Here is a 26346-nt window from a genome sequence, read left to right as displayed (position 1 = left end):
TCACAAGAGGAGCTAGGAATCTTTTTCTTCTGACAGTACGAGTTCCATTGGGCACTGTCCTAGGCCTCACCAAACAAAAAAACCCAGTCCTTTGCTAGTTCTTTGACAAGACAAGTAATCCTACTCAGCCTTGTGTCATTCGGATCATGCAAGCGCGACTCTATAAGTGCAATGGGAAGGAGAGGGGGATGTGCAAGGGAGAGGCAAGGGGGAAGTGCGATCAGAACAGCATGGCTCCGGGTAGTGCAGCGAGGGCAGCACGGCTCTGGGTAAGTGCAAGGAGGCGGGGGGCTGTAGAGGTTACAGTTACAGTCCCCTAAGTGTGTGGTAGGCCAGGAGGCAGTCCAAAGGAAGACTGGCCATGGAGGAGCCTGGTATCCAGTGAGACTCTGAGGGAACCAAGCAAACCAGTCAGAGCAGCATGCAGGTAAGTTAGCAAGGGAGCGAAAGAGAGAAGGCGGAGGAGAATAGGAAGGTCTTGAGCTGCTTCCAGAATTTCAGATGGTCCGGCTCAAGTCTGAATGGGGCAGGGAGGCCGTTCCAGAGGGAGGCACTTGCAGAAGAGAGATCTACACCCCACTCTCTGCCTGGAGAAGCGTCCGACCCCAAGAGTTGGAGGAGGCAGAGTGAAGGGCTCTGGAAGGAAGGTATTTGACCTCATACATTCCAAACCTGCATCCATCCATACAGTAAAGCACAATCACAACACACCTCTCTTCATTACCACACACACACACACACACACACACACACACACACTTTTTGCAAGTCATACAGGGTCACGAAACAGAAGCTGAAAATCATCTGACACCCATGCAGGCAACCACGGGCTAGTGAACCAAAAACCATCTAAATGCCCCTCAACCGTATCTGGGAAGAAGATGCTCCGCAATAATCCATAAGCACGCACACACCTCATGCACGCTTCCACAACTACATCTATGTATTTTTTCGTAGCACACACCAGCACACTATGATGGGAGGCTCCAAATCCATTGTACCAGTACATGCTACATATCCACATCTGCGCACACAACATGGCAACGCTTCCACAATTACTTCAAATCCATAACTTCAAGAACTGTGTACACGACAGCTTACAAAAATGCGAGGCTCCACTAATCCAGTTTACTCAGTACATGCCAACACACCAAAGCAAGGCTCCACACTACACATCCAGAACATTGGACACCTTACAGTGCTTCCATAACATCCGACACTTCATCCAGACGTTAGGCACTCACCGTGCCCTATTGGAACATTTTCAGTACTTCACACCCCATCCCAATACATCTGGCACACTTTTATGATGCCCGATTAACTTTTATGCAACACAATCAAAATCTCCGACTCTTGATATGCCCAATGGTCAATAATCATCCATTACAATACGTATGACAATATATACTGTGGTGCCCAATAACCTTTATCCATTCACTCCACTACAGTCATTTACCAATAAATCCATAATAAGAATAACTCAAAACAGCTTTGTTCATAGGCACCAAGACCCAAACATACCCATAACAAATGTATCAACATATCCATAACTGTGTTTCACAGAGCAATTTTAACATTTGCACTTTATATTACATTTTGTTGAATCCTGAAAGTCCTTGTTGCTCTTCTGCAACTACGACCCTGGAAATCCTACAAAAGTATTAGTACCTATAACTAACATTGTTTAATTCTCACAGCAACATCAACCTCGGAACACACAAGGCTCATTCATTAAGTTTTCAATAGCCTGCTAAATGTACAGCATACCACACTATCTTTGACGTCAAAGTCCCCTTACTGAAAATAAACATGTTCAATGTGCAGCACATTTTAGCTTTTCTTTAGCTGACATTTGTGCCACTGTTCCATAGTTAACACTTCCGATGAGAAACACAATCCTATAACATCCCCTTCTCCCAACTTAAGTCTCCCAGTTGATCCGCGGTTCCTTCTCCAGTCCCTCAGTCCTTTTTCAGGGCTATTCACTCTGAATACACTACTGTTCCGCAAGAAACCTCAGACAGCCTTCCATCCCGACACACATCCCCAGCATTGGTCTCCCAGAGCACATTCTTGTTATGGTGATGTTCCAAGGTCCTTTCCGCTGGTGCGCCGGTCCCAATTTCTCGCTTGGTACTCACTGGGAACAGAACGTCCACTCCTGCTGCACAACCCCCACTGCGGGCCAAACACCAATGGACAACCAGCACCTTGACATCCGGAGAATGAGAAACGCAACGGCTAACACACAAACGAGTCCTCACACTTCTCGGGCAGGAATAGATCTGCATATTAGTTGGTCTCAATGCTTCTTTAGTTGCTCATACACCCCAACCCTCCACACCCTTAACCAACCAAACCTCTAAGCAATAAAACATCCATGAACGCCTCTTATGTCTCCCCATTTACCCTCATTATTGTGATTTTTGTACAACCGTCTAATGATGTATGTCAACACAATCAAAACCTCCGATTATTTTTATATGCTCAATAGTCAAAAATCACCCATTCCAATACATATGACACTCAAGGGAGGAGCTACGCTGCCAGTGAAGCACATTTAATCCCAATAGTCACTCCCAGGGTATACACTACAATGGTAAAGTGAAAAATATACACTGTTCTAAAAGTCAGTCAGAACGCAACTATAAAAAGAACAAATAAATAGTTTAGATTAAACCCAGCACATAAAAGAGTAACACTGTGCAGGAATAAAAACATGTTTTTATTTTTAAAAAGACCATATGCAGACCCTACCCACACCAAAGCCATATGTATGCCCAATATATGGTGGCAAGCAAATAAAGTAAAGGGGTGGGGGAGAAAAAGGGAACCCTAGACCACAGTAAAATGCATTAAAAAAAATAAAAAACTTATGACCAGGTCCCAAAATACAAAACACATGAATCAAAGTAACTCTCCCCCCTGGCCTCTGCCCGCTGCCCCCACTCCAACAATCTTCAGCTCATTACACATGTAGATACAGTACCTAGACAAAGGCAAAGGCGAATGGGGATAGCATGTTCCAAGTAGGCCCACCAAAAGTAAAAATAAGTTTGTGCTTACAACCAGACCTGAAGGGTCTCCCTGCACTCCAGAAAACCAGTGACACAAAATAACCAGCCGTTATCCACTACAATTTTAAATTTCCAGCAGCAGGTGGGTAAAGGAATGATTTATTAAACAGTGGTACATGCCAAAATCCCAGTTTCGTGTACAAATGAACCCCAGGGACCCCAGCAGAAAGGTCAGTGGTCAGGTAAGAATCTGTAAAAGCCACTTGCACTTTACAGTTGTAGAAGCAGGACCAATGGGTGGCACCGTTTTTTTTTTGGAGGGCTGGGGGGGGTTTGTTACGCGTGTGAGCAAGATGCCAATTTTTTTTTCTGTTTACAGACCAATGGGTCTGGACCTTGGGTACAGTTAGAATTGTACCCTCAAACATCTTTTCACATACACCTGCATTTTTTTCAACTGCTACTCTGCACCTACACACGAAATCAATGAGCTCACATGCTCATGGGTCAAACCCCACCACACCCATTACCCCTGATATACTGCCACCCCACTCTCGCCCACCAAGGATTGCCCAAACAAACTAAACAGTGGCACTGCCATCATTTACAAAGACATACCCACACTCAGCAAACCCACACACAATTCCTTGAAACCGCTTTCAATTGGTTCACTCAAAACAGACGCACCACATTTATTCACCTCCCCCTTTAAACACTATACAAACGTCTATGCTGACTAGACTGACATCACAACTAACATCCACAGCTCCCGCTGGACCAATATCTGCCTTGGCAATTGCAACCCTGGTAGTGCTCATGTAGACAGCAACCCTATGCTAAACTTTATCCTCACCCACTCACCCCCTATGACCACACACAACTGATCACCTACCCCACCAACATGGCTGCAAACACACAGGACCATTTAATTTGAAGCAAAAACATGTCTGTGAAAAAACGAATCTGGTTTTGTGGTCTGACCACTTTGCAATCCTCTTCATGCCCACTCTACCACACATCTCCAGCACAGCCCACCCATTACATAAGCAGCCATTGCGCATATCTCTCATAATATATATAGATCATATCATATCCCGACATCTCTGCAGCATTATACACCATCAACCACACCATTCACTCAACATCCTATCCCACAGGATGAAACTCTCTGGCATGGTCTGGTTTCATCAGATGATTCACCTCCTTTTTCACTGACAAAATACACTTAGTCCCCATGCCCCCCTATCGATCCACACAAGTCTGGTATGGGGTTCTACACGGTTCCTCCATTTCTGCACTCCTCAACATACATGTAGAATCCCTGAGACAGACCCATAGCAAACAATGTCCATTTCCCCCAATAGGAAAGACACAAATATACTTCAAAATCTCATCTCCTTCACAAGCACGTCCCTCAGAAAAGTCTATCACCAGCTGGAACCATCCATCCCCAAACAGAACCCTTCCAAAATGGAATACCTCCTCATCTGCAGCCCCCCCCCTCCAAAGCACAACCCAATCTCACCCCTTGGATGAAAGAATTAGTCACAGACAATACATAACCCTCCACACCCGTCAAATCCCTTGGCTTTACCATCGAATTGCTGTGATTCAAAGCGTGCAATGTAAACCTACACATAAAAGACATCCCTCCACACAGTAGTCCAAGCAGGACTACAGTAATGCTCTCCTCACTGGACTCCCCACAGCACCCTTGCCCTGCTGCAAGACATACAATGTAGTGAGACTCATCTGCCACCTACTAAAACACTCAAACAATCACCCTAGCCCTCAACTGGCTCCACTGGCTCCAAGCACCCCAGATAATGGCCTTCAAAAACACTATGCATTGCATTCAAAGCATTCCACCTCAATACCCTTAACCCTTCTTAACTTCACAGAAAACTGAAACACATCACCCATAAACACACTAGACAAGCTAGCCAGCATCTTCTACACTCTGCAAACTAACACGCGCACAACAAAACCAAACACCAAGCGCATGGACACCCTACCACTTCGAATCCTGACTGCGCCCTCCACCACCACTACTTTCGTAAAGTGCCTCAAAATATACCAGTTCTCCCCCTCCCACCAAACACACACACAGTACAGCCTGCCTCCACCCTCATAACTTCCGCTTGCCACCGATGGTCTAGCCTAATCTTCCCATCTTGTAAACATTTTGTAACTTTTGTTTCCCCTCCCATCTTTTGACTCTTGCAAGGCAGTCCGAGACCCTCTGGGTAGGTCCAGCGCTGACCATTCAAACATAATAATATGTCACATTTAACCAAGGAAAAATAACTGAACACTTCAATAGGCAAAGGTGTTATGGATAAAATGCAGGCAAGCCATGAGGGAGGCTCTTGGGCGGAGATCAATTTCCATTTTCGAGTACCTTCGGTTGAAAGGCATTCTTTGTGATCATTCATGGGGGCAAAATCTGAGAAGAAAGTTGACTCTATTTGAAACACTACTGGACATGGTTACGACGAGAAAGGGGTCAATGTCCAAGATGTACAAAATCCTGAACACCAACAACCTAGAGGAAAGGAGGGGATTCCACAGGTTTTGGAATGGGTTAATAGGGGAGACCCTTTCGGAGGACGATTGGGCAAGGATATTTAGAATAGCTTTCCATGGGAACTTATTTACAATAGACATGGATCATAATTTTACGATCTTGCAGGGGTGGCATAGGGACCCATTAAAACTGTCAAAGATGTTCCCACGGGTGTCACCCAGATGTCCAAGGGGATGTGGCCAGGTGGGCTCAAGGCACCACATGCGGTGGCATTGCCCAGTAGTCCAGAAATTCTGAAGGATGTAAGGGGTTGGATGGTGAAGGTGACTGAGGAACTACTCCCACAAAATCTGCTGACGATGCTGCTAGGCCTCCCCCCGGAGGAAGCGGAAATAACACAGGTACCCAAGAATGTGGGAAACAATGCTGAGGGCGGGTAGAGTAGCCCTGCCGCAGAAATGGAAGAGCCCGGTGACCCCCTCCAAGGACGATTGCTTGATTAAATTAAAGAAGATGTTCCTCATGGATAAACTGACGGCCATGGTTAACAATGACTCAAGTGCATTCCAAGCGAACTGGTATGGGTGTGAGAGATGTAGGGATGGGAGATTTAATGTTACCGAGGGGATGTTAATGTACCAGAGAGGTAGGATGGGGTATGTGTGGTGTCTACTCCAGGAGTGGCGACCTACGGTCCGGGGCACAGCAGACGCTGCAAAGCCGACGGAGATGGTGACAAACAATTCAACATCCAAGCACCGGGGAAAGGGCGTATTATCGATGCTCTCAAAGTTACTGGTTTAAAGGGGCTTTTTATGTGTGGGTCGGGTCTGGGTTGGGGGGGGGGGGTATTAGGTTGGCTGTACAGAGGGAGTTGGGTTCAAGGGTCCAATGAATGTGTTTCTTTTGTATCTATCATGGCCCAATTGTTGTATCCAGAAAATGCTAATAAAACCAAAGTTAAAAAAAATAATAATAAATGAAAAAAAAAATGCAGGCAAGCCCCCGTTCTACCCAAAAACCTACGGAAAAGGTGCAACCAACCACAGAGAGTTCAGAGGAGAGCCCACAAATTTGTACAATTTACAATTTGTATCGAGACACAGGAAGGGAGCAAAGGAGGATCCAAGCTAATTAAATTCAAACTACAGTAGAAGGAGACCTGCAGAACACCACCACTACAGGACCCATGGGACCCCAGATCGGAAATGCGAAAAACAGCAGCCTATGACCCAGGCAACAAGTACTAATTCAGAGAACTTGGATTCCGATTAACCAAACAAACGAGTAAATACTAAACATTTTTCAGTGTTACTGGATCTGGTAAATAGGGATGTGCAACCCAGAACAGCAAAGAAACCACACAGATGGCGCAAAAGAGGAAGAAATCTGCCTTCATGGGAGGGCCACTTGCCAGCCAGGAGTGGAAGCAACAATGGACCGTAGGAACCCAACAAAGGATCAGCGCAGCTCTGAGGGTAAATCGGAGCAGCCAGCCAGCAGAAAATTGTCCCACGACAGGGGCAACAGTGCAGGTGACCCCAGGCGGCCCAGTTGAAGAGCAGTGGCTAGTTATTGGTGTTAAGTTGACTACCAATAAAACATTTTTTTTAAATGTGTGGACTACTAATTTTTCAATTTATAATCATATGCTTGTATGACTAATGTGCCAAGCCTTTTTCTGCTCTCAAAAATAAAAGCTACCTGGTAGTGATTGAGATATTTACAAGGAAACCAGATTAATTTCCAAAAGCTTTATCCATGGTGCCAATGTAAAAACTTGCAACACAACGGGCCAATTTTTATGAAAATGATATAGAAATTACTGTGTGTAATATCTTTATTCTTAGACACTAATAGTTACTGGTACAATTTGAGAAGAAAACTAAACTGAATTATTTTCCCCACACTATTGGGTTGTTTCTTTATAGTTCTACCTTTTAAAACAGAGAATGTAATATTTAGTTCTGCAGATCCACAGGTATTGAAGATAACATTTTCGAATAGAATAGTCATCTATGTACACATACATATACACACACACACACGTACGTTGTGGTGAATTATACAAATGTAAGCGAGACAACATCAAGAATGTAGTGTTTTCCTTTCTGTAAGCAAGCTGCGAGTATGCAAAATAATGAATCAAGAAATTAAACGGAAAATTCAGATTTTGTTTAAAATGTCCCATCCCAAGTTTTGGGGTGGGATTGGTATAGTTTGTGAGAGGGGAGATTATCTCTGGGATAATTCCCTGTATATGAATCAAACGCCATTGACTACCGTACTGGTACATTGGGCTGCTAAAGCAGTAACAGTGAATGCACCCCTGGTAAATCCAAAACTACAACTACAGCAGCCATCAGCCTAATTCACAAAACTAGTGTAGGAGGATGTTCTCGCAACAGGGCCAAAATGGGATAATTAAAAAAGCACCCCTGTCCTAAAAGCATAAAGACTACCAGAGGAAAAAAGGTTGGAATAAAAGGGGGACTGCAGTAAAAGGCCACAAAATAATGTAAGAAATGTACAACAAAGGGGAAAAAAAAAAAGATTACATATATATATTTAAAAAAATAAATGGGGAAAAAGCAAACCGTGTACAGGCACCATAAGCGGCCAGCATAACTCTCGAAAACGTAATTAAGCTCCACCACCCAGTAAGACAGAACCACCCTAGACTACTAAAGGGGCAGCAGGTGGGATTTAAAATAAAAAAAAAAAAATAAAAAAAAAAAGAGGATGATCAAGATAAACTTGGATATCTAGTTTCTGCTAAGAAATACAAAAAGCTGTTATCATTGCAAAGAAAGCCGTATATAAACGCACGGATTGACATGGTGCAGTAGGAGTCCAAGGAAATCTTTAACATTCTTAAAGAATTAGAGAAACCTAATATTCTGGAAGAAAGTATTTTCCAAAGATTTGGATTGGTGTGCAGGCATGCAGAAAAAGCGCCAAAGGAGTCGATCACTCCTACTATTGAACCAGTATCCAAGCAAGAAGATAGGTTCAATGATAGTTTGGAGACCCCACTGTTTCATTTTAGATGCATCTCAGAAGCTGAGCTCAGACATTCAGAATAAACTCCAACCCTCTGCATGCAAAGGAGAGAGCTTTCCTGCCATGGCAATTAAAGCTCGCTTTGAATTCCTCATCAGCTCAATGACGAGAATCATTAATGTCTCCTTAAAGGAAGGCTGTGTTCCTACTCGCCTGAAGCGTGTCTGGCTCACCCCACTTTTAAAAACGCAGCCAAATCCGACAATTTCAACAAATTATAGTCCAATAACAAATGCACCCTTCCTTCTTAAAATATTGGATAGGGTGGCCTGTGCTAGAACATGTAAAGAATAATACCATTCTGAACAATTGTCAATGAGGCTTTCGACCAGGCTTCAGAACCAAATCTGCCCCCTTAGATTTAAAGTCTAATATGAGAAAGACAAACGCAGGACAAACGATGTTGTTGATGGCCCTAGAGTTGTCTGCAGCGTTTGATTTAGTGGATCATCCACTACTTCTAAAAAGATCACAAGCAGTTGCTAATTTTAGTGATCAGGCACTAGCATGGATGGAATCCTTCTTGAGTAAGATAACCAGGAGTGTCTGCAGTGATATAGCGGAAGGTAAACCAGTCCCTCAGTGTTATGGGGTTCCTCAGGGCACTTGTCTGTCGCCAATTCTATATGATAGCTTTACAATGCCACTAGTCAAATTATTGGAGAACAACTTTGCAAACTACCCAGAAAATACCCAGTGCCTTATCTCACTGACTAGGGAGTATGTGGATGATGTAAGAATGGTGAACAAGACTTACAACCTCATCCATGACTGGATGTGCATGAGTGGGTTGGCACCCAACCGTGATAAAACCGATTTTTAGGCTCAAGCCCCAGACTGAAAAAACTTAGTACAGAATATCAAAGATTCCAAATAGGTGACTGCACAATGACTAAAGATAAAATAAAGACACTGGGAGTCACTTTTGACCAGTCATTGTTCATGATGGCTCAGGTGAGTAGTCTTGTACTCTCTGCCTATTACATCAGACTACTGCGTCATATACGTCCCCATCTGTCCCAAAAAAGCTGCAAAACAGTGGCAAGAGCTATTATATGCTCAAAGATCGACTACTGCAGCAGTCTATTGGTGGGGATTGGTATGGAGAGTTGGCCCGATTGCAAGTAATACAGAATAGCACAGTCAGAGCCATTTTGGGAGTAATAACATTTGATCATGTTTCTGATGCTACGAGAAGTCTCCACTGGCTACCGATAGAGGCTAGGATAGAGTTTCACCTACTAACCATCACTTACAAGCGTTTGACAATACCCAGCCTATGTGGCAGATAGTCTGAATAAGAAGAGAACAATCAAGGACTCTGAGAGCTAGGTTCCCAGATCCAATTTGACCTTTGTCCAAAGAAGTGCATTCTGGGTGGCTGCACCTCACAGCTGGATTGCCTGGACTATGGACCTCAGAAGCTGCGAGTCACTATAAAGCTTAAAAAACGCACCTATTTAGTTAGGTCACTATTTAGCCTAGACAGCTACTTGTAGGTTCGAATGTCTATCTATAACCATCTTGTTCTACAACCATCTCCAGTTCCAGGCGCACGTATGCCTCGGGCCATTTTGGTAGCGCCTGAATAAATGAATTAAAGTAAAGTAAAAAGGCATGGATCTTCCAAGCCATCCAAAAGGTACGGCCTTTCATGTGCCTAACAAGATGTCTCTGGTGTAAAATGTGCCACTCCCCACTTACCAGAAATGCCTCCTCACGTTCCAATGACAAGTCACAGGTCAACAATTGCACCCAACTCAACCTCAACTCCTCCCCCTCAACAAAGGTGTGGTGTTTAGGACACAGCAGGCACTTGATGATGAAGATGGGACCCAGATCTGATGATCCAATCAAAGAAAGGAGTCACCAGCACCACCAGAGAATCAGGAGAGCAATAGCTTGTGTCCCAAAAAAAACAACAGCGCTACGATGCCCAAGGGCTGCTGCATGCTTTATAAATGCTAATAAATAAAAAAAATATGCAGCAAGTGAATTAGCAGTTTTCAGTGACAGTCACAGTGCAGAGAGTACCCCAGCACCCTGGGAAAACGCTGATTAAGAATGATTCAGTGGTTCCTGGATCATGGGTCTGGGCAGAGATTGGCTGTAGTTGACAATACAGGTTTCCTCATCGAGACAATGTTTCAGATTCTGAGGCAGAGGTTGGCTTACGAAGGCCCCAGGGGGGAAATGATCATCAAAGACTTGCTTGTGAAGTCACACCAGAGGGTGCCAGCCACAGGAGTAGAGTTATGCGTTGCGGATGCAGAACAAAGCTTCCCAGACGACAGAGATGAAACCAAGGAGCTTGCCCACTGTTCTGGGATTAGGAAACTTTGGGCCAAACCGTGCAGAGACCTCATGGTCCAGGAAGCAAAGGGGCCAGGGAGCAAAGGGGCTCACATAATCCAGCAATACAAACAGTCAGGAGCTTCAGGGAGTGAAGGCCACCGAGTACTAACTGTGATATAGTGCTCCCCAATAGTGATGGAACAGAGGAAAGGAGCACAACTGTGGGCTCCTTCTGTTTGTTCTGGAGAGGCAGAGTGTTGCCAGATTATACAGAGCTTCCATAGGCTGCTGATGCAGCGCTCTGGTCCTTCCTCGAGCAACAGCCTTCCCGAGAGTAGAATAAGTAATCCAGTTGTTGACAAGGTAAGTGGGCAAAGGGGGTTTGGTGCCAACTTTTATGCCCCTCAGGAGACAGTGAGTCAGCACAGCACTCAATCACACCACAAGCAGCATTCAAACAGGGGTGCTCGCCAAGCAAACCCATATACAGAGGAAGGGCTCCACACTACCGTAGGCCAGCATCTGCATATGCCACTCAATTGGCCGATAATGCCCAAGGTCCTCGGACACACACAGCCAATGGCCAACAACAGCCACTTAACTCTTCCATACAGAAAGACGTGACTCCTCTGGTATTTGAGGCTAACAAAGACATCCCCCATTTCAATGAATCGAGGAGGCAGTCAAAAAGGACGCAGCCAGGTAAAATGGAATTTCCACAGGCGGAAAAGCCACCAGCAGCCTAGCCACATGACTTAACAGAGGGAGGATACCCCTCCCTTAGGAATCATAAGGCCTCTTAAGGAAGAGCACGTAACCCAGAAACCTTACTGATAATGAAGCTCGGTGTTTTAAAGGGAGAAACAAAAATCCAGTAAAGCCAGTAAAGTGTACAGGAGACATGGGGTAAAAAGTGGGCTAACACCTCGGTCAAACACTGAGATCGATCTCAAAGTAGGTGGAAGATTACTGACCGAAAGAAGATGAGGGCTCTGCTCCAGAGCTCTACAATCCAACAGAGAAGGAATGCTGGGACGGTGGTGAGCCAGACAACACTATGGGAATAGAGGGCACCACACCCGTGGCCCTCTTCCCATGATAGACAGTCTAGTTACCTTCAGGAACCCGGGTTCATGTAATAGTACTTCCTAGCCACTTAACTAAATTGTGTCTGAGACCTCCATCTACACTGCCGTTCCCCCTAAAATCTCCAACAGACAGGCGGTATGTGCTGCCCGGGACTACAAAATCCCCCCCCACCGGCACTGCAATATACGTTACAGGAAGTAGATGCGCTGATCCCAAGCATCCAGTTATTTGTTCATTACAGCAATGTTGTTTGGGCCCCTTCCACATTCTTCCATGGCCAGTGGTCATCCCCTGCACCTTCACAGCTGGCCCATGACCGACCAATCCTCCCCCCTTTAACCAGAGGCTTGCCACTAGACTTACTCAGTCAATAGCACTGGACCAACAGGTGGCTGACTGCTACCCAGTTTGACAGCTGCCGTTTTCTGTGGAGTTCAACTTGATGAATAACTGTTTTGCCCAAGTTCTAAAACTGTATTCAAGAACACTACAAACTAGATTCTCAACATTTAGCTGCCCACAGATACTATCCTGTAAAGCTACTCACCTATAACATACATTTCCATTTCTGCTAAAGATTTAGCAAAGTAGAATATTTTTTTCTGCCGTTCTTCCCTCTAGAGTAGCTAGGAATGCTCTGCCACGGTTACCACTTGAAGGGTCAGACCATACACCAATAGGCTCTACAATAAAAAAGTGTTTACAGATCTTTCTGAACCCCAACCTTAGGGTCTAGGACAATCCTTTGAGCTATAGGGGTGGGTGTTCAGAGTAGAGCAACATATTTGATATACAGATACCCTAGAGGTAAGAAGAAACTCCATCACAGCGTGCAAGACATACTTCGAAGTGAGAAAAACAAAAATTATGGGTAATGTGCCCAAACCTCTGTTTTTATTCAGCAACGGTTTAGGTTTCCTCAGATTAATTCATGGTGTGCAACGTTCAAACATTAAAATAAGTAAGAAAAATAAACCAAAGCCTTTTCCTCATTCAAATGACACTGTTGTGAAGATGTATACCTTTTCCAGTAAGAAAGATCCAAAAAGGAAAGCAGGGGTACAGAAGAACGGCTGCTCTGAATCTCTGTATCAGAACTTTCATCAGAGTGGATGCTGTAACTTGGAGACTGAGAAGGAGAGCTGCTGGATGTACTGTGAGCATCAGAATCTGCAAAGAATTGACAACCAATTACAAAGAAGGATCATTAAAATTATAACTAGCAAATGAAACACATTTCAGCATATCTGTACCCAATTTAAAATCCGATCTGCATGGATTGTCCTATTTTCCTCAAGTATAAACTCCTGCATTGTTTTCATTTGCAAAAATTGACCAATTGAAGTGCCCATGAGACAATATAATTACAGAAAACACCACTTGCATAGATTTAAACACTGTACCTTCTCCAGTGCAAAGAGAAACAAAAAATAGCCCCTGTTGAGGACACGGATAGGCCCTTCTATAGAGTCTATTCAAGGACATGAGCCTCAAAAATGATAAAATGTCACTGGTCCAAAACAGGAAACCTCTTCAGTCTGAGATTAAGTCACAAACTGGTGGGGTTTTAAAATTCCAAAGCTAAACCTCCCTCTGTCCCCTAGCATTTCTGAGCCACCAGTTAGAGGTGTGCTCAGAGAGCATACAAATGTGTCTGCACCATGGGTGCCAGCACTTGAGAGGAGAACCCCCCACCTGTTCCCCCACCCCAAACCAGTGGAATCTTCCATGCATATATTGGGAACAGGATGGCAATTTGCAACCTTTTGGGCTATATAGGAGTAGCAGTACACAAACGACACAAAACTACTATTGTATTGACTAGCAAAAACTGCCCGGGAGCAATTGCCCCTCAAAAACTGACCAAAGATATCTAAAAGTTTAATGTGTCTCAGAAATACACAAGTAGATATGTACTGGTCCATGTGAAACGACGAAGAGCAAGTCATAGCAGACCACTATTTATTTCACTTTAGCCTGACACAGGGGGCATGGGGTCCCCTCGTAACTTCACCTTCTACTCAGCACAGGAAATGGCCATAACAAGACAGAACGGTGCTCTGGCAAGACTTCTCTTGTCGGAGCGCTGCCCTGTCCCCAGACCCACGTGCTTGCCCACGACACTCACAGATCTGTTTGGAAGCTGGTTATCGCAAGGACGTGCCACCCATGCTAGTTGCACCTTGGGTTGCTTGTGCATGCGATAACTCCACTTTAGAACAGGAAACTCCCAGCAAGATTTGCCCTGAAGCAGAGTTACCACATGAACAAGCAGCCCAAGCTTCAACAAGCAGACACTTACAGTAGACTCGGCAGAGGAAACTGAACACAGAAAGGGCCAGCCCGTCAAATGCTTTTTGCAGCTGTCCAAACGTATATATGTCCTGTACAGCCATTTTTCTCTTAGGGTGAGTAGTATGACCAATCAAAACTGCAAAGCAGAACTTCTATTATTCGATCAAATGTGTTTCTTACTGAAGACATGTTTCACATTTAAAATTGTGGACATTTATGTTCCCACAACGCTCTGCGTTTATGCAAATCACTAGGATTGGGTTCTATGAAGAGATGCTGTATTGCATGTGGCCACACTCCTCGGCCCCACCCCCTCCTCCAAAGATAAGAGGGTTCCCTCTCCCCAGTACATTTTTTCCATTTCCAGCACTGTTTCTACTGACGGAAGGAGAAGCTGCTGCACGTCGATATACAGCGCTACGGGGGAGGTTTTCTTTGACATTTTACCAATCTACACACGTTACGCAGTTGTTGCACTGGTCTCAGCCTACATGGCAGTACTTCTATCCACGGTACTTTTTCAATGGGCTGCTTACAACTAGATCACCCTTAATCCAGAAAAAGTGCTACAAGGTTAGCAGCTTTACTGAAACTATGACTTGCGGTGGCCACACTGTCTAGCATCACATGGCATGGGTACATTGCTCACAAACTTTGTTCCAATTACTGCAGCAGGAAAGTGTTATTTTAGACTCGCACTCCACTGCAATGCCTTTTCACACGCTTAATTCAGAAATAGAAGACAAGAAAAATGCTAATGGCATAGATACTAATAAACATAGTTTACTTATCTATAAAAGGTGTTCAAGCAAAGAATATGCAAACATTCTTTAAAGGCAAGTTCTTGCATGGGTCATGGGCCAGCTCTTAGAAGTGATCTGGGCAGGGCAGTTTCAACGAAAGTTAACCAAAAGGTAGGTTTTAAAAGCAGCTCAAAATGGATAGAAAAAACGTTTAATTTTATCAAGGTTTGACATTAAATGTTACAGGTGCGGCAATACAATTCATTGTGTTCAAGGGCAGATTTCCATTGTTGTAATCATTCACTGTGAAATGAAGCAAAGTGATGTACCAATTCACGCAGGATGAAATCCCTCTTACTCATCCCGGGATAAGGCCACCCCTAACCCCTTTATTTGTACTACGTACCAACGTGTTGTTCCCTTTCCTGTCACGCTGTTGCCAACATGGGTAGAAAACTGTGTTTGATGGTTTTTCGATCCATGCCATCATATAAATTGTTCCCAAATTCACATATTGCGGAGCCACTGGTTTGCAAGGATAGAACACATGTTTTCCATTGCAATTTGCCAGAAACAAGACTGCCCAGTGTGCCCAAGTGGTGCTCTTGCATTAAACTTGCTAAAAAGAATTCCACTGCTAAGCTGCCGAAGCGTGGTCAGCCGAGACCAGATACAGCACATATTTATAAAGGCTGTCTGGAGCCAGGACGGAGTCTAAAGCCTGTGCGTTTCCTAGGGAAAGATTGAATGCAGCAACCTTGATTGGCCATCAAACGTTTGAAAAAAGGGGAATTTTTTTGGAGACTGAGTGGAAACTCATCATCCAACATCCATATGAAATCATTGGGACACGACCCAAAGCATGGAGATGGCAACCTAAACCAGTGGGATGACCTGTGAAGTTCTGCTGCAACAATCTGCACAAGATCAGCAAGAAGACAAAGGGCTGCAGGGATCTCTTTGAACCAGCAAGAACAGCGGAGCTAAAAGCCTCAAAGAGACAGTGCTCCCAAAATAAGACATGCTACTGGCTGTGTGTGGCTAGTCCCGTAAAGGCAAGAGCACCAGACAACAGAGAGATGAACTGGTGAAGTCTGCAGCCTATGGTTGCAAAGGAAACCTTGATCCAGTATGCCTGGGACTATCCACATCACTGTCAACCACCCGGCTACGAGACATACATCGATGACCACACAGTTGCATTGTGCTCCAGCATTAGATAACCTCAGACTCAGCAGCAGCCCTATCAACTTTAAAGTCTCCTTTTCTGCAGAGGGACACTTTTCCTCACCGGAAGCTGCTTTGCTTAACTGGAGTCTTTCTTGGTCAGCCCAGACCTTTGACTAAACTTCTTAAACTTTCTGAGATGACTACTCACCATTGCTTTCCTCCAACAGTGAGGGTCTGGCTATGGTCTTTACATGGCTGCATTGATTATGGAAGAAGTTTATTCCCTTTCCAATAGACAACAACTTGATCCCAACGCTAAGGAAGGCCAATTCTTTAGTTGTAGGGCTCGTCTGTGTGCTGCCCGATACTCCCAAGGGTTACGTAGTGAATAATAGTCAAGGAACACTCGAAGAGAGAGGGGTACAAAGAATGTACAGGGTAGCATAAGATGACACAATAAGAATGCCCACACAGTACATTTATGGAAGATATTGTACATATAGCTTTGTCAAAAAGCGTTATGCAATACACTGCAACCAAGTGACTATAGGACAGTCAGACCTCAAGTTCACAAAAGTACTTCAGGACCCAGTTTGCATAGAGTCTTGGGCTCAAGTTTTCAGAATTTGTCAAAGTTCCAATATTAACCAATGGGATACACGCAAAAAGAAAGCCGGCGGATATAGATGAAAAAGATACGGCGAACTGTAGACAGAGTACTAGTATCGGTTGGTCACAGCCTGCCACATCTGCTTTCATATGGGGGCAACGTTAGTCAATAGGACAACGCCAGCCGGCTGGCTTCTGGTTTTGCAGAATAGAAACCAGCAAAAGTGTCAGTTCAGCTGGGGGGGGGGGGGCGGGGGACCAATGGCCAAGGAGAATGGTGCTAGAACTCTAGACATGACCTCTGAGCTGGTGAAGGATAACCAAGAGCTGGGGCATTGATTTTTGTCTGAATTCAACTAAATGAAAAACAACTTTTCACTCAAGACCAAACGAAACATGTATGTACAAAGTATAAAATAAAAAACATTAGCCACAGCTCACTTACTTTGCATTTTAAGCTTTCGCATGGCCTTCAGCTTTCTTTTCTGCTTAAGTTTAATGATGCTTTTGAACCTTCTGGGTCTCATCAGTTTCAAACCTGGGCCTGCCCGTGCATCCACTACCTAAACGGATGAGGGGAAAAAAATAAAGAAAAGGATTAAAGAAAAACGAAGACGAGTGTACAACCAACTTTTTCTAGAATGATAACCCAAATAATGGGACATACAAGAATCAGCGTAAAATACAGTAAATAAGTGTGAGATAGGTCTTACTTGCTTTTGGTTAACAATGCTTATTTTTCTAGGTCTTTGTATTTGTGTTTCTCCCTGAGCCCCCATTTTGAGTCACTACATTACCCGATATGTTGGTTTGTTTTATTATTTATAATGTGCGTCAGACCCAGGGTTATCAGGGCACAGCAGTTACAAGGATATGCAAAGTTCAGTTACAGGAATTGAGGTACAAGATACCTTATTACTTACAAAGCATTACTTACAGAAAGGCATATACAAGTGTTACAGATAACTTACAGTAAAGTGTTTGCAGATAGTACAGGACAATCAAGGATACTTACAAATATTACAGGCAGCGTGTAAAGAGATATGGTTACCGGTAGCCAGAAGGCCAGAAGTGAGACTCAAGGAAAAGAGTCATTACATTAAAAAAAAGGCATAAAATGTTGTTTACCGTTAACAGAGTGTCATTGCTAGTTGCTGTACTGGGTTCAATGTTGTACAGTTTAGTGGTCATTGGATTTCAGCCACAGGATGATGTTAGTTCTAAAGTTTTTGTAAGATTGGTCTAATCTCAGTGTAGATGGCAAGGAGTTCCATAATTTGGCCGCTTTCACAGGGAAACTGTTGCCTCCAATCGTGGATAGTTTTAATCTCAGGGAAGTCTGTTTATACAATCTCTCAGCAAGGAAGATTGGGGCAGCTTTATTAGGAGATTTATGGGTGAGCAACAGGGTTTTTAGAAGGCTTTTGTCATTAGTCTGGAGCCAGTTGTTCTGACGACTGCTCTCGGAAATGTGATCTCTTCTGGAAATGCCTAATGCCGCTCTAAAGGCATTACTTTGTAAGGTTTGGATTCTTCTGGCGGTGTATTTGTTAGAGCCTAGGTAAAGGGCATTGCACTAGTCCAGGCGGGACAGGATGAGGGCTCTGGCCAGGGTGGTGCAACTGCTGTTAGAGAGAAATGGCTTACGGGTTCTGATAAGTTTACATGTGTATCCCGTGGTGGACGCTAGTGAATTGACCTGTTTGACAAAGGAGAGAGTTCAGTCGAGATAAAAACCTCATGTTTTTACCTCCTGTTCTACCTTAATGTGGTTGCCGTCAATTAAGAATAAGGAGTCGTCGTGTCCTATTTTTTTAGGTTAGTGGGGGTGCCCAAAATAATGAGTTCTATTTTATCATCATTCAGGCATTGACCATGCATGGCCATCCATGCCTGGATGATGATGTACACTCTGTTCACCGAGGCCAAATCCTTGTCATAATCCCCTGAAAGTGGGAGGAGGATCTGGGTATCATCTGCATAGTTGGTGTAGGTGATACTGAGATGATCCAGATCATCGAAAAGGGGCTTGGTGAAAATGTTGTACAGTGTGGGCGAGACACAGGACCCCTGAGGCACGGGCATATGGAGTTCTACTGGTGAGAAATGGTTTTGTTTTAATGTGTGCAATAGATGGATATGTTTTAACATGATCATGCTAAACTGTATGCCCAAAAGGTGGGTCAACATGGCAGTTGCCCCAGGCCCGCACCCTGGATGGCGCCTAGCCTGGCTGCCTAATGCAAAGAAGTGTAGTGCATGCAGATTTCAAAATGATGAACCAATTTCGTGACATGTTCTAGAGCACTGCAGAGTCACAGACTTACTGGCAACTACTTTTATCTGCGCAATTAATTTTGGAATGCGTGTTAGCGCATACCACTTATGCATTCACAATAGCAAAGCCCATATAGCTTTTTCTATCTTTGGGTTAATAGGATCATGTGGAATATCCGAAGTTCAAATGCATATTCGTAAGTGAATAACACAAAGGTTAAGTAAGTAATGCGTGAAGCACTTGTTACAGCCATCTGTGTACATATGCCAGACCACATTGCCAAATACCAGAATGGCAGACCAACCGTTCCCGTCGTCTGAGGTTGGTTAACTTAAAAAGTGAAGCAACAGTAATACTAACTGGGCTGCAAAAAGTACCTACTCGTACTCAAAAGGGCTGTCAAGCATTATCCAGCCTAAAAAAATATTTTTTAAAGTAAATATAACACCACCCACATGATGGTTGGGAGAGCCAGTTAGGTAGCCAAATAGGACATTGTGGAACCGTAGTGTTGACACTCATATCCCAGCTCTACGATACAATCAACTGTGCAGATCTTCTTATTCTACTGTATATTACTGGCATTCTTCAACCCATTCTGTGCTCTTTTTTCAAATAGGCCACCAGAGTGAAGGGGAAAGAGCATTTTAAACTTTTGCATGCCTCTGGCAAGCTTATTAGACACAAACGGTTTGCTTGGTCTCCCCCAACAGAAATTGCAAATGTTGTTCACATAATGCATTTCAGTGTCAAACAAGGATGATTAAACAGGCAACCTTATCACATGGTTTCTTGTGTTGGAGTAGTAAAACAGCAAGATTGTTTTAGGCTCCCCTTAATTAGGATGAAGGAGAAAATCTGTTGCTTCATTTGCATAACATTTTTCTATAAGGCTATTAAAAAAAATATATACTGTCATGTTGTGTTTAGTCTGTGATTTACGCTTTCCAAGTCTGGTAAACAAAACGTTATTTCCCAAAGTCAAAGTAAAAAATCCAATTAAAAAACCCACACAAACAACCTTGTTATACCAAGAATTAGGAAAAAATGAGCTCAATTGCCAAAAGAATAGGCTCAAATACCAATTTGACCATGTAACTGATGTGAAACGCACTTAATATTTTGCCCAACGTGTCAAAACCATCAATTCCTAAGAGTGGCTTGTTTCTCAAGGTATCCGCTCACAAAAGCAACTTGTTCAGTTTAATTGGTTATTTTTCAGCTTTGCAAATTCTAAAAAATCCTTGACCTAAGAGAAATGTACTCACCCCATGGTGACGCGTGACAATATTTACCAGTGCTTTATGTGAAATGGTGCAACCATAAGCACACTTCATATTTGAGTCAATGTGCCCCCAAAGGAAAGCCATGCAGTGAAATGTATGTGACACGTATACTCCAAACAAAGTTTGTTTGATGTAAATGTCAAAAAAAAGTTTTAAACATCCCCATACCCGCCATGCAAATGGTACTCGTCCTCCATAAAATCTCCTCGCCAAGGTGAGCGGGCTAGTAGATTTTGAGAGCCCTGGTGTTACTTAATCGACAAGAATGTTCACTATTAATATATTGCACATCAAACTAATTGGCTTCTTGTCTCCCTTATGGCACCTCAACTTTAAAAGCATGGCCGTCCACTAATCTCAGTCAAAGTTTGGATATGTGCACCTTCCTGGTACTTTCTAATCCATGTCCTCCATCTACAGTATTTTACTTCTGATCCTCTCCTATAGCCATGCTTAAACAGGTGTACAATTTGTGAGGATCATTGTGTCCATTAATAGTTAGAGGTCGGAGGCAGATGTCCTGCGGGAAAGGCCTTAAACTAGGTCTTTCTTATTAAGTACCAGGAATTCTATCAAGTTCCACCACTGTCTCCAAGTGGTGTATGGCAGAGCAGGCCAGCTTTTTTTTTATTTTTTTTTTTTAATTGGAATAAAAAAGTATCAAATGCAACACATTCGAAGATATTATACAACATTGTCATAAATGAAACATAACGTTAACAGCTGGGGGGGGGCGTGGCTTGGCAGCCATGGACTAGGCTGCTTTTCCTGGGAGCTCCGTGATCCGAAAGCCGACCCGAAGGAGCGCGTGCAGTTTGAATGCTGATTCCAGCACGAAAGGTTCACCAGAACAAATAGGAACATATGAGGACTCGAATGTCTGTTCCAGCAAGAAGATTGAAGCAACACATCAAATGTTATGCAACTTTGTTGCCTCCGATGGATGCCATGAAGCTCAAACAAAATGGTGGCAACCTCAAACAAAGGAGCCCTTTGAAGTGAGGACCACGAATGCTGAGAGCGCCGCCGAAGAACGAGAAGTGGCGTGTCTTTGTAAGTGGCTGAAAGGTGAGCAGCAGGAACATACCCAGCAAGGCGTTGGAAGTGCAACGCAGTCCGAATGAAGCGCTGAGAAACTGCAGGCGCATGGGATTGCTTTGGGAGCGCCAGAGGTGGTGAGAGACTCCCCCGCTAGAAGCGCCTAACGAGTGCGCTGCAGAAGCTAGACGGTCCGACAACAGGAGCAGAGAACCCCCCGCAAGCAAAAACAACCTCCGCGACCCCAAGCTGAGACGAAGGAATACCAGCGGCTTTGAGCAATAGGCGAATACAGAGGAATAAACTCAGCAGACACGCGAGTGCAACGGAGGAAAAGACACGCTGCGAAGACATCAGATGGACCTGGATTGACCGCGTTGCAAAGCAGGAAATAATGACACGGAGCCACCGTCACTAGTACCTGCCACCGAACACAGACAAACATGAAAGAGGCAACATAGCCCTGATACAGCAGGCAGAATATGACCCATTGCTGCAGTATCCTCCCTGGGGCACAATGTACGTTCCATTAAGGATGTGGTGAAACTGAAGAACGGACCATAATGAGCGGGCACTAGAATAAGACGCACTGAGAGCGTGTCACAACACAGAGGGAGCAAACAGTGAAACAGAGACCCTGATAGGGGTGACGAGGCAATAAACTGAGGGAGCTGGGGTTCGCAAACTGGCTGACAACAAAGGACTGAAACCGAGGCCATAGCAGCGATCGAGCTGCATCGGGGAGGTCGAAAGAGAAGCCTGGCCTTTGTCACTCGCGCTGGCCCGCCCCCGGGTGCCTGCTAAGTTTCATGGTCCTCGGATACCTGACAAAGATCGCAAGATGACAGGGAGAGTAATCAAGGGCAAAAGCAAACAACCCACGATGGAAGCGTTTGCTAAGACACAGCAGTCTCCAGCGACGTCGGCACAAATGCACCCACAGAAAGTTCCCCGGGGACCGAAAACCACCAGATACTAACGGCTATAACGGAGCTAAGAGACTCATGGAGGATAGCAATGGCGGACCTGCAAACCTCCTTGGAGGCTAAAATAGAAGCAGTGGGGATAGAAGTCAACCTGCTGCGACAAGACGTCAGGGCGCTGGCGGACAGGACAAGCAGTCTGGAGAGTGCGGTAAAAACTAACACAGTCACCAGCACTAATAACGCAAAGGAGGTCCACGCACTAAAGCAGCAAGTGGCTAATCTGGAGAATCGTGCAGAGGAAGCCGAAGGAAGGGCGAGACGGAATAACATCCGTGTGGTTGGCCTGCCGGAGGGAGAGGAAGGCCAGGACCCTTCGGATTATGTGGAGAACATGATCCTGCAGGAAATAGGGGCCGACAAACTCTCGCAAGGATTCACAGTGGAGCGAGCACATAGAGCCCTCATGAGAAAACCGAAGCCTGGAGCCCCTCCGCGCACAATAATTGCCAAGATACTGAACGATAAAGATCGCAAGAAGATTTTGGAGTACTTTCGGAAAGGAGGAACGATCGAAAGAGCCTCGGCTACTGTAACAACATACCCTGATTATACAATGCTGGTCCAGAGGCAGCGGTATAGCTATGTGGCGGTAAAGAGGAGGCTGCGCATGGCCGGCATCAAATATATGCTTCTGTACCCGGCAAGATTGAAAGTACTGCACAAAAGTAGAATGTTCTTTTTTGACACCCCAGAGGAAGCAGCAACATGGCTGGACCCACAGAGATGCGAAACGGGCCCCAAGAAGAGCACGATAAGTGATTGGGATGCTACATGTATATTGTGTTATCACATAGTGGGGTATCCCAGTAGAGACTTGGTAAAGACACTGATCGACTGGTACGGATGGGTGGTGTTGAAACTAGGCTATGGTATCCTTGATTTTGGTGAAACGTGACGGACTGGAATATAGAGCATGAGTAAACTGAATACCAATGCGTGGTTGAATTGGAAGCAAATAGGAGCAGTAGGACACAGGCACCTTACCCCCCCCCCCCCCAGGTAGTAGTAGCAGGATAGCCATTAGGGTGACCTCACCCTGCTGAGCTTCGAGTACAGGCTATCGCCAGAAAGAGCTAGATGCGGGAGTGCCCGAGATCCAGGGATGGAGCTGGGCAACAGTTGGGGGGGGGGGGGGTAATGTTGGGGAAGGGAAGGGAGGGAAGGGGAAAGGGGTGTTTGTAGTTAAGGGGAGTTTAAATTGGGAAACAAGCCTATATAGACTGAGATGGAGGCTAGATCTGGACTGCACTGGTGGGGGGTGAGGGGGGTGAACTCTGATAGGCCATGGGGGACCTTAAAATAATCACATGGAATGTCAGAGGGCTTAACAGCTATTTAACGAGGAACAAGGTCATGTTGTACCTACGTAGACAAAAGATAGATCGCACTGTTACAGGAAACTCACCTGACACGGGAAAAGATGGAGATGGTTGCTAGGAAATGGAAAGGGGTTGTGGCTGGCTAGTCGTATTCTGCTTACGCAAGGGGAGTGCTTATCTGGGTGGCGCCGCATGTCCCGTTTCAACTGTTGCAGGAAGTAGCAGAGACGGATGGAAGGATGGTCATAATGAGGGGACTGGTAGAGAATAGGGAGATAAGCATTGTGAATACGTACGCCCCGAATCAAAACACAGCGGCGTATTTTAGAACGCTGTGTACCAACCTAAGCATGTGTATGGGGAGTGCGGTGATCTGGGGAGGCGACTTTAATTGCGTGTTAAACCCTAGGGTGGATAGATCAGATGGGAAGATAGATATGCCCAACCCAGCTGCCAAATCGTTGCAGACATTACTGGATGACTTTGGTCTGGGAGATGTGTGGAGGACGAGACACCCCCAAGAAAGGCAATACTCGCATTATTCAGCCCCGCAGCAGCTACATACGAGGCTGGACTATGTCTTTGCTACGTCAGAGGTAATTACAGAGATTATGCAAGCGGAATACAAAGCGATGGTCCTTTCGGACCACTCGCTTCTGGTCCTCGGATGGCAATATTGCCCTCTCCCCCCGAAAACAAGGATTCCGACAAGGCGCCTACGAGCGGAGGCACTCAGGGATCCCCTTTTTAGGGAGGAGAATATAAACTATTTTGAATTGAATGCTGGTATTGTGGATTCGGCGGGCACATTATGGGAAGCCTTCAAAGTTGTGATGAGAGGGGTAGCCATTGCAAAATCTAAAGGTCTGCAGGGGGGGGATCCTGGCTGACCTACAAGAAACAGAAAAGGAACTGGAAAAGGCATTGAAAAAAGGAAGTAACACTAAGGAAGACATGTAACTGATACTTAAACCGCAGCATGAATGTGAGGGGCACTGGGAAAGACTGTGTAACCTCAACTATAAAAGATATATAGAAAGACAGCATGCGAGAGGGGATAAAACAGGGAGACTCCTGGCTTATTATACAAGAGGGAAACCCCCAGACCCATGATTAGAGCAATAACGAGGGAAGACGGTAGTGCAGCTGACACTCAAGAGGGAGTTAATCATGAGTTTGCAGATTATTATAGGTTACTATATGGGGATGGGGGGGGGGGGGGGGGAGTGGTTACGCGACGATAACAGAAACACTGGAGGATATAGGACTGCCCAAGATAAGCGCTGAGGAAAGAGAGGAGCTGGATGTACCGATTACTTGGAGGAGTTAGAAGAGGTGGTGAGGCAGCTGCCCACTAGTAAGACTCCGGGGGCTGATGGACTCCCAAGTGAATTTTATAAAGTATATAAAGAAGAGGTGCTCCCCCCAATGTTGGGAATGTTAACTGAAGCTTTTGAGGTGGGGAGACTGCCAGAGTCACTTAGAGAAGCGATCATAATACCGCTTCTCAAACCCAACAAGCCTGGGCACAGCTGTGGTTCCTATAGACCTTTGTCGATGTTGAACCAGGACAGCAAGATACTGACAGCTGTTTTGGCAAATAGACTGAGGAGAGTTATAGGCAAACTAATACACCCCGACCAGACGGGCTATGTCCCACATAGGAATTGAACTAATATTCATAGACGACTCCAACGGGTTATTGAGTTTGGGAGCAGGAACGAGGGCGAAATGGCAATTGTGTCCTTGGACGCAGTAAAGGCCTTTGACTCGGTCAAGTGGCCATGGCTGCTGGCAGCCCTGGAGGGCTATGGGATGGGGCCTGGATATATACAATGGGCGAAGATGCTATATAGTGAACCGCTGGCCAGAGTTAGAACGGGAACAGTGATATCAGAGAGATGGCAACTCCGTAGAGGCATCAGACAGGGATGTCCATGGTCTCCAATGCTCTATATATTGGCCCTGGAACCCCTAGCAATATACCTGAGACAACAATATGATATCATAGGTATCGCTGTGAGAGGGGAACGGCATTTGATCTCCTTATATGCGGACGATGTGTTGCTGTACTTACGGCACCCGGAGGAAAATCTCCAATACATTTTGGAGTGATGGAGAGATATGCGGGGTTGTCTGGTATTGCGGTGAATCCTCAGAAATCTAGCATTTTCCCATTAGATAGCTACAGGGGGATTCCAGTGGAATAGTTACCGGTGTTACAGATACCATGGGCGGTTAGTACTTTTCATTATCTTGGGATAGACGTGTACCACACAGTGGAAGAGGAGCATAGGTACAACACAGAGGTAGCCATTAAGAAAAATCGAGAATTGCATGAGATTTTGGGTGAAGTTGCCCCTAGCAATTATGGGACGTGGAGCAATGTTAAAGATGGTGGTCCTACCTAGGCTCCTGCACTATTTTGGGAATATACCATACCTGATACCGAAGAGGTTCTTCATTAAACTGAACAGTATGTGCAGGGACTTCTTGTGGCATGGTACGCGAAATAGAGTGGCACTATGGAAGCTATAGAACTTTTATGAAAAAGGGGGATAAAACTGCCTAATTATGAGGTCTATTACGTAGCAAGCCAACTGCAGTATATCGCTAAATGGCGTTCAGATG

General features: G+C 44.9%; 1 protein-coding gene across 4 annotated transcripts in view; it reads right to left on the bottom strand.

Annotated features, from left to right (window-relative positions):
• Window positions 1–26346, bottom strand: part of SINHCAF (SIN3-HDAC complex associated factor) — a 123628-nt gene that overhangs the window by 79275 nt on the left and 18007 nt on the right. For all 4 annotated transcript variants that reach the window (XM_069623678.1, XM_069623677.1, XM_069623679.1 and 1 more), the window contains exons 4-5: window positions 17254–17371; window positions 13014–13161 (exon numbers count right to left, since the gene is read on the bottom strand). In XM_069623678.1, coding sequence (XP_069479779.1) covers window positions 13014–13161; window positions 17254–17371 — 266 coding nt within the window. The remainder of the gene's footprint in view (window positions 1–13013; window positions 13162–17253; window positions 17372–26346) is intronic.

Source organism: Ambystoma mexicanum, chromosome 11 (genome assembly GCF_040938575.1).
Source record: "Ambystoma mexicanum isolate Mex_15411 chromosome 11, UKY_AmexF1_1, whole genome shotgun sequence".
In the NCBI taxonomy this organism is placed as follows: domain Eukaryota; kingdom Metazoa; phylum Chordata; class Amphibia; order Caudata; family Ambystomatidae; genus Ambystoma; species Ambystoma mexicanum.
Note: the sequence above shows the minus strand (reverse complement) of the source record. Positions and strands in the feature narration are given on the sequence as shown.